The sequence below is a fragment of the Mercenaria mercenaria genome, chromosome 17 (genome assembly GCF_021730395.1).
Source record: "Mercenaria mercenaria strain notata chromosome 17, MADL_Memer_1, whole genome shotgun sequence".
In the NCBI taxonomy this organism is placed as follows: Eukaryota; Metazoa; Mollusca; class Bivalvia; order Venerida; family Veneridae; genus Mercenaria; species Mercenaria mercenaria.
Window position 1 is genome coordinate 31,505,332 of NC_069377.1, and position 13,750 is coordinate 31,519,081.

The 13,750-nt window shown below is 34.9% G+C and overlaps 1 protein-coding gene across 1 annotated transcript; it reads right to left on the bottom strand.

Moving 5' to 3' along the window:
• Positions 1 to 6,577: 6,577 nt before the first annotated feature.
• Positions 6,578 to 13,530, bottom strand: LOC123537503 (uncharacterized). The gene is made up of 4 exons (XM_045321236.2): positions 13,184 to 13,530; positions 12,577 to 12,705; positions 10,103 to 10,240; positions 6,578 to 6,774 (listed from the first exon to the last, which is right to left on the bottom strand). The coding sequence occupies exons 1-4, from the start codon at positions 13,281 to 13,283 to the stop codon at positions 6,599 to 6,601; spliced, it is 543 nt and encodes a 180-aa protein (XP_045177171.2). The 5' UTR covers positions 13,284 to 13,530; the 3' UTR covers positions 6,578 to 6,598.
• Between the last annotated feature and the right edge of the window lie 220 nt (positions 13,531 to 13,750).

The window sequence follows — 13,750 nt, forward strand, 5'->3', positions numbered from 1 at the left end:
GCTTCTTGAAAAAAATCAGTCCAACTCTGTTAGAGCTCAAAAGCGAGACCTCAAATTATAGTGGTGATGTTTCACCTAAGTTTCAACATCAGATTTCATTGGGCAGTTATTTTATGATGAAAGTACTACAGAATCGCCAAAAATCGCCTAAAATATACCGGTCATATGATTTCAGTAAGATATTGCGGCGAAATTAAGGAAAAATAGTAACCGAGAATTATTTGATTCCGCCATTAATCGACTACTTTTTCGCGCCATTTGGCTATTTAGTTTCAGTAAGCCTTAACTATATTTATAACGGCGCACATGGTAGCCAATAAATTTGACGTGGACCCCATTAACTGAATGTGTATACTTCTTGCAAATGCACTACCATTTATTAATAATTCTTTGTAGCACTGCATTTGAATATCCATGAATAGATGTAATAAGAACTGGTTAAGTGTTTTTTTTATACCACAGTGGTTTACTTTGATAATAAATTTACGTATAAATGCTGTCGTGTTTCCAATCAAAGGTTTTATTTATTCCTTTTAAAAATAATGTTACTTCATTTTAATAATTTTGTTCAAATTTCATTTCGAACTGTATTTTACATTAATATACATGTCTAATTTTAGCTTCTTCGGTATTGTTTTTATTAAATAAATGACAAGCTTATCAAAAGTACCTGATGTTATCATCACCTTTATAGCAGCACATTAAATACAATCGAATATCCTTTTCGATTTCAAGGGGCAGGACGTGAAGTGGTTGAACACTTGGTTCAAGCGAGCGAAATGGTTGCAAACTTACAAAATGGCGGATATTTTCTGAAATCATCGCGTGTTCGCTTGTTTTTTTTTTATCAGGTAAGTGGGTTTCTATGGTATTTTGAACTCTATGGATATGTGCAGGCATCAGTTCTATGTCTACGTCACACTCTGTTTTGCGTTTCAGGGTTGTAAATTTCGAATTTTCAAAGTTATTGAAGTTATAAAATGGTCATATTCATGTTTTGATATTTGAATTGCGTCGTTTCTTGCCGTTTTTTTTCCCCATTATAATGATCAAACTAGCCTGTTTTGGGGCCCTTAAACGAGACAAAACAATTAATTGCGAAGAATTCTATAAACGTTTGGTTCTGCATGTTATCGGTGTAGTGCTATACCCAAATAAATCTTGTTCAAGCACCTTTTTGTTGCAAACTTGTACTTCAATCAATTTCTGTTGCAAATATTTTCTGAAAAATAGTTTCCAACTATCAGAGAATGTTTATTGTGCAACTCGTGTACATTTCTTTTCTGTTTGGGGCCGTACATTTTTATAGCATCAAATGGCCCTTTGATATTTTAATATAACTGTTGATAAAAAACTTGTTTTCATGAAACCTCGTAGGATTAGGGTTAGCGTTCATACATAATTTTAACATTTTCCCTGTTTATAGATTCAGCTGTCCCAATTGCGAGCAGAAATAAAATTAAACTTTCGGAGACATTGTCTATAGGTTAATTTTGTCTTTTGGATCTTGTCCATCTATACACACTATACAGACAACGACTTTAACATGCAGTTGTTTTCTTTTAGATCTTTTCAGGTCTAGATGCTATGCACATCAGACGCTATTATGACCCGAGAGCAAGAACATGAATCTTTATTAGTTGAACAAACTACGCTAACACGTATATCAGAAATAACCGTTAGGTAAGTGTTATTGGTTTCAAAAACAATTTATAAAATTTTGTAAGCCTATTCTTATTTTCTATTCTGAACCAACAATTTTAGCAACTTAAAGTCAGATACATTTTTCTGCGTAATATTATCGTACACACAAGCAATGTTGATTACCAACCAGTGATGAAAAGTAAATTAATTGCAGTGCCATAATACAGAAGACATATAAGTATTGCTACAGAAATGAATGGCAAGGACAAACATAAATGCCGTTTACTTGCAAAATTTATTTTAATTGTTAGAAACAAAACAAAAGCGTCAAGTGCAACAGTGTATAATGATGAATGTTCAGTTCTTTATATTATATATTGTTAATTTTGTATTACATTACAATATATTACACAAATTACCAGTGTTACTTTTTATTGCAGAGACCACGAGTTTAACCGAGGGAAAGGAAGCGTACCAAAGTATGGAACATTAAGAAAATTGAATTATATATCAAGAGGTGTTCGACCAGTTAAGTCACATTACAGAGTTGACGAGTCCACTAAGACTATATTTCGAGCAAACTCACAAATTAAACTGTTACGCTGTGTACAATGGATTGAAATTGATAAACTATAACAAGAAAATGTTCGGCTGCGATTAAATTCGTCTTCTCTGAAAATGAACAAACATAATTATGATGTTTTCTGTTGATTGCATCCACAAATTTAAATGCCATCTCTACTGTTTTCAATTTTGCCTTAATAAAGTTGCTTGTGTCCAAGATTACATCTTTTTGGATACCGTGCAACTTGGATTTTGCCTTTTCCGAAGTTGTTTGTGGTACTTCTTCTTTCTGTTTAAAACCATTCAATTTTCCCATCAGAAACTTTAAACGACAAAATTAAGCACGTGATAAAATGATGGGAGCTACATTTCATGTTTCAGCAGATGTTACACTGTAACATAGATGAGTTAAACATTTTATCTCAGTTTTACTGTCATTGTACATCGTCAATGTGTTTTGGTGTTAGAATTAAATTATTTATTGTTTTGATACACAGTAGTATGACTTATAGGATATTCAAAGACGACGATTTATGTTTCAGAAACAAAATATGAACTTTGCCGCATGTCCGTAAAGGGGTATTTTACATGTATCTTATCACCAACACTCAATAGCCTTGTTTCGTATTATGATCATGTTATATCGACACAAGATTGCACAGGTGGATAAACAACTACTGTAACTTCTAACAAGCATCATAATCATATCTTAGACCGGGATATATTTTTGTACATTTAATCTAGAAATGAAACATAACGTATGCATTTATGTCATTATGTTATTAAATCAAATGTGTTGTGTTTTTTTTCTATCAAAACTACATGTACTAATATTTTACGAAAAACAGTTTTTATGAACAAATCATGTATCCTGGTAGTTTCGTGTGACGACAAATGCGTCGAAGCACAGACCGTGAACGGGATTTCTTTTCGCAAATACCACATTCCAGAGGAGAATTCCCATCGCTGTCTCAGTCTTGCGTTTTTGCCTGAAAAATTGAACAAGGAAATACAATACTGTAGATTTCAGATCGGTTGAAATTAAAACATAAGTTTGCTATATAATAGTTCGATTATGACATTTCTTTTATGTAAATACAGGTCAATGGAGATGGAAACTTAGAATTTGAACTAAGAATTGAGACGAGAACTTGTCAGATTACCCGGTTTGCATTAAGTAATTTCTTGGGCAAGATACACACATGGCAAGTGCACACCATAGCAAAACATCGACCATATTATTTCACTAATCTTCCAAAATCACATAAAGCTAAAAATAAGTCTGTGTTTTGTGCCAACACGTCGTTATACGTGATTAGAAATAGAATTATGAAATTTCGCGCTATCTGCAGCAACTTTTAGGAAATTTATGATTTGCCTCTTCAACAAGTTGCACAATTAACATTCTCTGAGAGTTGGACACTATTTTTCAGAAAAAGGTTGCAACAGAAATTGCTTGAAGTACAAGTTTGCAACAAAAACTAGCTTGAACAAGATTTTTTTGGGTGTAGCACTAACCCGAAAACATGCAGAGCCAAACGTTTATAGAATTCTTCACATTTAGTTGTTTTGTCTCGTTTAAGGGCCCTAGAACAGGCTAGTTTGATCATTAGAATGTTAAAAACGGCAAGAAACGACGCAATTCAAATTTCAAAACATGGACATGACCATTTTATGACTTCAATAACTTCGAGAATTCGAAATCTACAACCTTGAAACGCAAAACCGAGGGTGAGGTAGACATAGAACTGATGCATGCACATATCCATAGAGTTCAAAGTACCATAGAAACCCAATTACCTGATAAAAAAGCAAGCGAACACGCGATGAATTCAGAAAATATCCGCCATTTTGTAAGTTTGCAACCATTTCGCACGTTTGAACCAAGTGTTCAACCACTTCACGTCCTGCCCCTTGGATTTGCACTTTTCTAAGAAGAGCAGTAAGCCCCATCCAATCCCCGAAGATGTGTTCAACTCGAGTTCTTCCGAAGACGAAAGTAGAATTCCACTTTTGGAGTTAGAATGGCGTAGTCTGAGGTTGATATCATTGTTCAAAGGTACATATATTCCAAAATAGACCGGAGCTAAAGGCCAATAACTCAAAGGTTACATGTGAAAAGACTTAAAAAATCAAATCACGTGCAGCTGTTGATGTCATCAGTTGTATTCGGTGTCACATTGATATGATGACCTGACGTCATTGCCGACAGCCAATAGGCAACTATGTGTTTTTGGCCCCGCCCACGAGTCAGTATGATTGTGGTAGATAGACATTAACAATGTGACCATGTTTTAGACCAGAAAGTAGGGATGAATACAGCTTTAATGTTTACGTATTACTTTAGTGAACAACAAATTACTGGTTCGTCGTATTAGACATTTGCGAATTAAGACGAAGTGGACTGTGGACACCTAGGACGATCGATTTTTCAAGGGGATCATCTCAACATAATCTAATTATATTATGCATGGTAGGAAAAACATGCCTACAATGGTGATGAAGTTTGGCTTATTATGCCACCACTTTGTTATTGGAGATATAGATTCCGCTGTCTGTCCGTCCTTCTTTCCGTGAGAGAAACTTTGTGTTACACATATCACCAAAGGTTTTTGACCTACCGTCATTACATTTTACTAAAATGTTCTCTTACATTAGAAAGTGTGTATTTGAGAAAAAGTGGTCAAGGTGAGCTAGTGTCCGTATTCCGTCGTCGTTGTCCGATGCAAACCATTCCACTTTGAACACTGAAGAGATCACAATTCTGGCCCGATCATATTGCGACTTTGTCAGAATGTTTGTCTTAACAAAATGTCGGATGAGTTTGAAACTGGGTCTAGCAAGTTTTTTCTATAATTTGTCATATTGACCTAGTTTTTAATCCCAGAAAACGCAATATTTAAATTCGTCTAGACTTCATGAAGAAAAATATGCTAACAACATTTATAAATCAAATAGAAAATATTGCCTCTGTAGTGCAAAGACGGGTTTTCTATGATTTAACTTAGTGACATATAAAGTTGACCCAGATTTTATAAAAATACAAACTTTCTGGCAATTTTTATATAGATCAGGTAGAAAATAGACCTTAAAAATGTTAAATATATTTTTCTATGATATGACTTAGTGACCAACTGTTCTGACTGAGTCTCATGTAGAAAATATGGCATCTAGGGTGTTAATACTTTTTTTCTATGATTTAACATACCAACCTACTTTTTAACACCATATGACAAAGTTTCAAACTTTACCTAGACTTGATTTAGGCAAACATTATGACTAGGTTCCATACAGATCAGACAAACACTTAAATCATTCTCTAGAGTGTTATTATCCGGAAGTATCGACCTGGTACTCACGAATATTCCGTATGTTTTCGTAATTATTATAATAGTGATATAACTATTGAAAACAACAATACCACGAATACATGAGATTGGGCTGTAACCTCTAGAGTGTTAACTGTAAAATTGTACACAATGCTACCACAATAGCTCACCTTGAGCACTTTGTGCAAACACATCCCTATGCAATTTTATGACGGTCCTAAAACGTTCAATACTTTTAGCGATATGTGCAACACAAATTTTATCTGACGGAAAGACGGATGGACGAATAGACAAAGCCAAATCTATATCCCTACCTCATAGTGGTGGACCTTATCACTGTTTTTCGCATGTGTACAAATCGCACATAACATAATCAAATTATGTTGGGATGGCCTCTTTGAAAAATCGATCGTCCTAGGAACGTCTTAACCTTTTGTCGAGGAATGATATTTTGGGTAAATCAAGTTTATGATCTGATTCAGAACCGGTATTAAAAGAGTCGTATTAACTTCGACCACATATATTATGTATCTACAGAAACCAGGTGTGTGTGGCAACAATAAGGTCAGTCTCCGTAGGAAGGTAATTGAACTTTTAAGATAAAATGAGTAAAATAAGCATGATAATGTAACGTGTCTTCAGAATTTTTACCCTTCCAGCAACAACCTATTTAATTTATACAGAAAAAAAAACGTTTTTGTTCTAACATTTTACATTTTAACGTGTAGATATTAACATTCCAGTCTTAGAACTATTTCCTGCTTGCTAAAAGATATTATTTACCTTGGATATTCAGAATTTTTGAAATTGTTACATGTTTATTTGTCAACGCTTTTTAGTGTTCTACATTGACAAGAAGAAAGCCCAACATATGTATAGATAGCTTTGCGTTAACGTTTAATCTTTTGGTCTTCAGCCTTGACAAGGAAAAATTCCGACCATCGGAGTTATTGTTATTTCGCCTTTTAGTACTACCTTCTTAATCTATTGCTTCGTACTTATGAGCATTATACAGTTTTTGTCTAAAAATAACCCCACTATAATCAGAAACTTTATTTACATTATGCTACAATTACATCATGGTGGTGGTTATGTGTCATTCTACATGCGTCCTTATCACAAACTGGGCACATGGTTATCCCGTCACGTCCAATCATATACTGCTTTAGGCGACAAGTATCAAGTATTTTGTCAGCTTTTGGACAATATTCAGATGGGCATACATCTTTTTTGTCGCCTGAAAAAAACAACAACAACTCGAAATACTACATGTACTGCAGTAGCGCGACTACGGTGCCCCTAAAGTGACATGTTACGCACTTTTTTCCACTTAGGTAATGTGAGACTTTTTTTATTTCGTTTAAACGAAATCATTTCGTTTTAACGAAATAACTATTTCGTTTAAACGAAATCATTTCGTTTTAACGAATTAGTTATTTCGTTTAAACGAAATAACTATTTCGTTTAAACGAATAAGTTATTTTGTTTTTACTCGTTAAAACGAAATGATTTCGTTTAAACGAAATAAAAAAAGTCTCACATTACCTAAATGGAAAAAAAGTGCGTAACATGTCACTTTAGGGGCACCGTACGCGACTGTTCAATTAATAAAATAAAACACATACACATTTTGTACAAATACTTACAATACCAAAATTAACAGAACTAATTCATCAGATTATTTTGAGCAGTTTGCGAAAGGACAAAAGACAAACAACAAAATGTAAGTATCGATAGCATTGGTTATAAGAGAATAAAAAAGGTGTTCAGGGGTTGACTGGTTAACGTGTTTGTCTTCAAAATCACTTGCCCCTTACCACTGCGGGCTCGAAAACTCATTTGCGGTGTAGAAATCTGTGAGGAAGCCATCCAGAGGGCTTACGGAAAGTTAGTGGTCCTACCCAGGTGCCCGCGCGTGCCTGAAATAGTCCTCACAAGGGTATAGATTGTTTTTCTCCACCATGAAAAGCTGGAAGTCGCTATAAGACTGTGGCGATGTGACGTTAAACCTAACAACAACAAAATTAGCCTCTTTTTACGGAATCCTGTTGGGGCCATTTATAATGTCGCCGTCGCGTTTGTGGGGTCGACACACGACAACGCGAAGTGACATAGCGACATTACGAAGTGACACCCGACAATCGCAAACGACGGCGACAATCCCAAACGACAATGCCACGATATCCACTTTGAAATGTCTCCTTTCAAAAGCACGATATATCGCGATGTCACTTCGCGTTGTCGGGCGTCGTATCGCATTGTCGCTATGTCACTTCGTATTGTCGCGATGTCACTTCGCGTTGTCGTGTGTCGACCCTGCAAACGCGACGGCGACATTTTCAAATGACATGCGATAATCTCAAACGACGCTCGACAACGCGAAGCGACATTTTCTTAATGTCGTATCGTATGTCGCTTGTCGCGGGTTTGGGTGAGGGTCGACGCGCGACAATTTGAAACGATACACGACACGCGAAGTGACACTCGACAATACGAAGCGACATTTTCATAATGTCGTATCGCATGTCGCCCGTCTACCGGTGAAAAGGTAAAATATTTCCGTACTTTTCTGTACGTCCGTGTTTTTCATTAACTTCAAATAATTGTAAAATGTTCCAAACAAAAGATATTTTAATAAAATAACTTTTATAAATTAAATTCAAACATTGTCTAAACGGATATGTAACTTGCATAATTTTACCGCCGACGGTTTCGTTTGAGGACCGTCTCAAAATGTATCAGTTTTCGTGAAAATATACATACTATGTACATATATAAGGGGTGGTCCTTGTCTGAGAAGCCATATCTTCATAACCTGATGTCCGGTTTTAATAAATAATGCCTTGTTGCAAAGTACAAGTCAGTACCTAGAGAAAAGAGGCCACGTCTGGTTCGAACAAGGTCGGCTAAGGGTCAAGGTCATAGGTCAAATTCCGGTAATATTATCAAAATATGAACTCGTCAGAGCAGTCAATACGGTCCTGAAAACCCAAGCACTACCTTCACTGAGTCCAATAACACTATTGGAGCAATTTTCACGGCTCTCCGGGTCGGGTCATCTTAGTCTTGGCCAGCACCCTGTCGCATATAACAAGTTAAATCATTTTCTGATACCTGTTTTGAGCTCTGATGGCATCATATGGACTTGTAAGTAGCTTAGATGTAAAGCCAAGTCATCTACAAACATATTCATATATAATTATATATATAGATTAAAGGGTCCCTATAAAGTTATTATACAAAATTTTGACCCACCTATTGGTTAAAATCAAAGAGACCCACTTATCATTTCCTATCATATTAGGTCAGTTTAGTATGGGGTACCCCCCACCCCCCTAGACCATTGGGAAAGTGGTAAATTTACTGTTGGGTCCCAAAGACCCGATAATCGACTTTCGACCCAACAATCGACTTCGGACTCTCAGACATACAAATGACCCTCTAACTTACGAAGTTTGAAACTATATATATATATATATATATAGGTACCTGGGGTGTAGAGACTCGAACAAGGGTCAAAATCTAACAAAGTGTCAACTTATCAATTGAAATTCAGTATAAATTACAATAATAATAATTTAAAAGATAGGACAGGTATCAGGAAATAATCAAACTTGTAATATGCGGTAGGGTGCTAGCCAAGACTAAGCTGACCCGACCCGGGAGCCGTAAGAATTGCTCCAATGGTGTCATTGGACTCAGTGAAGGTAGTACTTGGGTTTTCAGGACCGTCTTGACTGCTCTGACGAGTTCATATTTTGAGAATATTACCGGAATTTGACCTATGACCTTGACCCCTAGCAGACCTGGTTCGAACCGGACTTGGCCTATTTTCTCTAGGTATTGACTTGTGCTTTGCAACAAGGTATCATTTATTAAAATCGGACATCAGGTTATGAAGATATGGCTTCTCAGACAAGGACCACCCCTCTATTTAATATATGTACATAGCATGCATATTTTCACGAAAACTGATACATTTTGAGACGGTCCTCCAACGAAACCGTCGGCGGTAAAATTATGCAAGTTTCATATCCGTTTAGACAATGTTTGAATTTAATTTATAAAAGTTATTTTATTAAAATATCTTTTGTTTGGAACATTCTACAATTATTTAAAGATAATGAAAAACACGGACATTTTCCGTACGGAAAAGTACGAAAATATTTTACCTTTTCACCGGTAGACGGGCGACATGCGATACGACATTATGAAAATGTCGCTTCGTATTGTCGAGTGTCACTTCGCGTGTCGTGTATCGTTTCAAATTGTCGCGCGTTTGGGATTGTCGCCGTCGTTTGCGATTGTCGGGTCTCACTTTGTTATGTCGCTATGTCACTTCGCGTTGTCGTGTGTCGACCCCACGAACGCGACGGCGACATTAAAAATGGCCCAAACAGGATTCCGTATCTTTTGGATGACAATATTTACGTTTTGTTTTATCTAGAGAGTCTGAACAAACGAATGAGAGATGGAATTAGAGATGGAAGAGCAATGCAGAAGCACTAATAACGTTAAAATGCATTACTATCATTTTGTCCTAAAATTAATCTAAATATACACACCGCACGCATTTGTATCGCACACACGGCATCGCGTTATTCCATCAGTTCCTATGACAAAGTTTGGCCTTCGACAATTTGGTTCAAGACGCCTGCTGGAAATCGGACATATCATCCGCGGACAAACCTCCTCTTTTCTTCCTGAGGGGAATAAAACAGTATAAAAAAAACATTCAGGCTAAAACAATATTATACAGAACAGAAAGCGACATTTTCATGTTATAAACAGGATCTGAATATTAAACAGAGCAGTATAAAATATTTAACTTAACAGAAAACGATATTTTCATCTTATAAAACAGGATGAAATATTAAATAGAACAGAAAGCAATATCCTTATGTCATGAACAGAATAAAATAATAAACAGAACAGAAAGCGATATTTTCATGTTAATAACCCAATTCATATCGTCCTTGTCATATATGCCCATAGTCGAGGGCCAATAACACTACCAGAGGACAAATAATAAGGCCATATTATTTCACGCTATATCGGCCCACTGTTTGAGTCCCGTTTTTAGCCCTGTTTTTTTACGTATTTGCCCTTACTTGCTGATACTGGCTTAGCTGAATCTGGTATTGGCTAAATCTGTTTCACATGCATAGTTTATGTAACATTGTGTTCAATATTGCATTGTTTAATAACAATAAGAAACGATATACACAGGATAAATGGCTATATCTAACGATAAAAAACAGGACAAAAATTATAATAAACGATACAAACCGAACAAAAAACAATATATAACGTTGCAGAGAAGACAAAAGCAATATTAATCGTCAAAACAGGACTTTTTTTAGTAAAACATGTGCTAGCATAAGTATTAGAAATGACAGTATCACCAACTACCTAATGTCTTTGCCTAAACTACTGATACTGATGATAAACTCGGACAGATGATAAAGTGGACCACCTTTGAATTATTCAATTTCAATCGTTTATTTAAATAATTGAACACGCCGTCTTATAGCAATCACTTACAACACCAAGTGGTGTGAACAAAAACAAAATTAGTAAATATTCTGTATAAATAAATGACTTACATTTATCTGTTTAAAATATTTATCCAAAATTACTGGGGAAGAGGATATCTTTTGCAAATGCTCACTGTCAACACATGAAAGCCTGACATTGGGTCACTTTTCATTGCTTGATCCGGAATGACTGTTGCATCATTTTTGGGAAAGTTTTAATATAATACTATGGAAAAAAAATTGTAAATGGCAAAGTGGTCGAATTTATCATCAGTCAACGTTCGTACAGTCCCCTTTTTACATACCCCTTTCAGGGCCTCACTTTGTGTGTGTTTGCTTACTAAATATAAATTTAAATTATGTAAAGTTTTTCATCAAAATTTAATGTTAAGCTTTATGTTGATACCAACCATTGATAACAATTTGCAGAAATAAAAAAGTTACAGATATAATACCTAATTTTCTGTCCGGGTTTTTTCATCAGTACCAGTACCACCGGCCTGATAAGATTATCAAAAGGTACAAAGTTGTTGAAAATAGGTAAAGCATAGTTAATAGATATTTTTTCATTATTCTATATAGCTTATTAATATTTTCTTCATCTTAAACATTTTACTTGACAAGGGAGACAACAAGCAAACCAAATAACCCTTATTCTCATAAAAATATCAATACATTAAGAAAATAAATTTTTGTTTGAATTGTAGTTATACTTGTATCGAGAAGTAAACACGAACGGTACTGCGGTGGAAATAGTGACAACTTTACACATGCAATATAAATCCACCGAAATGCCCAGTACATATTTTCCAATGCACAAGTAATTACATTTTTTTTTCAAAACACACTCTATTACACTTTTTAAAAATTTTATCAGACAGTGTAATATAGAAAATGTAAACGCTACAATGCCACACATATATACGATAGTAAATGGAAAAACAATACACGTGAATATGGAATATATAGACGTTTGCGGCTCCAGTGAAACATAAAGACGGCTGAAATTTTGTATGTAACTATGTTACATACTTTATCAAAACACAATGAAATATTCATTAAATGTTCATAATAGTCAACGTTTTTTCTTTGAAACTGCATACATACGTTTCATTACGTTTGGCTTGCAGAAATGCTTTTAAGATTTATAACAATAACATTCATAAGAGTTAAGACAATAAAGAATTACTATAACAGTTTCAATTACTTCTTAATCTTTATAGAAGAAACAGGTGGGTAATGTCATGTAGGGCAAAGCAACGTTCTACAGACATCGTACGCGTTGAAAGAGAAAACTGTTTTAATATTGGTATTAAATCTTTACATATAGGTAAATATAGAACAGTCTTTATTTTTACTCCTTGAAAATTCAGCATATGCTCAACATAATTCACATATATTTATATATTAAGAAAAGAGTTTTCACCAGTAAATCTAACCATTTACTGCATGCATATTTGCACATCTCCAGCAACTTCATACAAAGTCACAAAATATCTCACCACAAAAGCTGTCGTCACAGATTTGGCATGGCGTTTTCCCATCGCTCCCAATGACAAATTGTGGCTTTCTACATTCTTCCGGTATTTCTCCTTCTTTGGCGCACAATATTACGGGACAAACATTATAACCTGACAAAAACAAGTAAAAGAATTGTAACACATGTTGTTTAATGCAGCACAACAGTTACTATAGGTTATATAGAGATATGTATCGCGAAATTTGCACGAGTTCTGCAGCGGAAATATTGCGTGACTTTAGGAGCGCAATATTATCCCGCGAACGAACGAGTGCATATTTTCGATGCAAATCTAATAATCTTTTTATGGCATACACATATTACACTTAATACTTATTATATAAATGAGATAAATTTGTTATTTAACCAGTGTAAAACTGAAAAAATCGTCGTTAAAGAATTTTTAAACGCGATGACACGCATGAAACTGACGTCACGAATGACGTAACACACCTGATATGAAATGTGAGCTTCAATATGGAAAAATTTTGATGTTTCAGGTTCCAATGTAATTAAACGGAATTTATAATAGTTATTATCTATCATCAATATAAAATGTGCGCAAAAATATCTTTTAATAAATCACGAACCTTGATATCCAAGAGGTCTTGGAGCAGAAGGAGCCTGTCTGTGATCACACAACACGCCACCAATTAAATATAGAACAATAAATAAGAATAAAAACAGCATTGCCGTAAGTATTTATCAATTAAGTTTATTTTCAGAAGAAAAGTCACAGAAATAGCGTCCTGTTTATGCACTTCGATTTTTTTAGGCTTTGTCCTTTCGTAAATAGTATAATATTCATATGGTCATTAAAGCAGATGTGCAGAATTATTTATTTTCACTTTAATCTTATATTGAATGTTCTTCAAACAAATTGCATTCCCTCATGAATGAGTTTCACAAATTATCGTCACAATTTAACTTGCAAGCAAGTTCCGTGCCTTATATTCTGGACGCTGCGTGGAGGAAGCACGTCAAAGTTTGCAATGAATCTCAATTTTCCGCAACATATGTGAAAACAAACACAGATGTGATTACGCCGAAGGGCTAATAGCATTTTTTTCAAAATTAATATGTGATTCGTTTTACCCTATCATATTCGGATAATTATGTTTGATGAATGATGCAAAATATTAATATAACACCCACTT

Excerpts from the sequence above, each read along its gene's own strand:
- LOC123537503 (XM_045321236.2), bottom strand. The coding sequence starts at position 13,283 with ATGCTGTTTTTATTCTTATTTATTGTTCTATATTTAATTGGTGGCGTG. Across the intron at positions 12,706-13,183 it reads AAGACCTCTTGGATATCAAG|GTTATAATGTTTGTCCCGTA; the intron begins GTTCGTGATTTA and ends TGTTTTTGTCAG. Across the intron at positions 10,241-12,576 it reads CTGTGACGACAGCTTTTGTG|GAAGAAAAGAGGAGGTTTGT; the intron begins GTGAGATATTTT and ends TATTCCCCTCAG.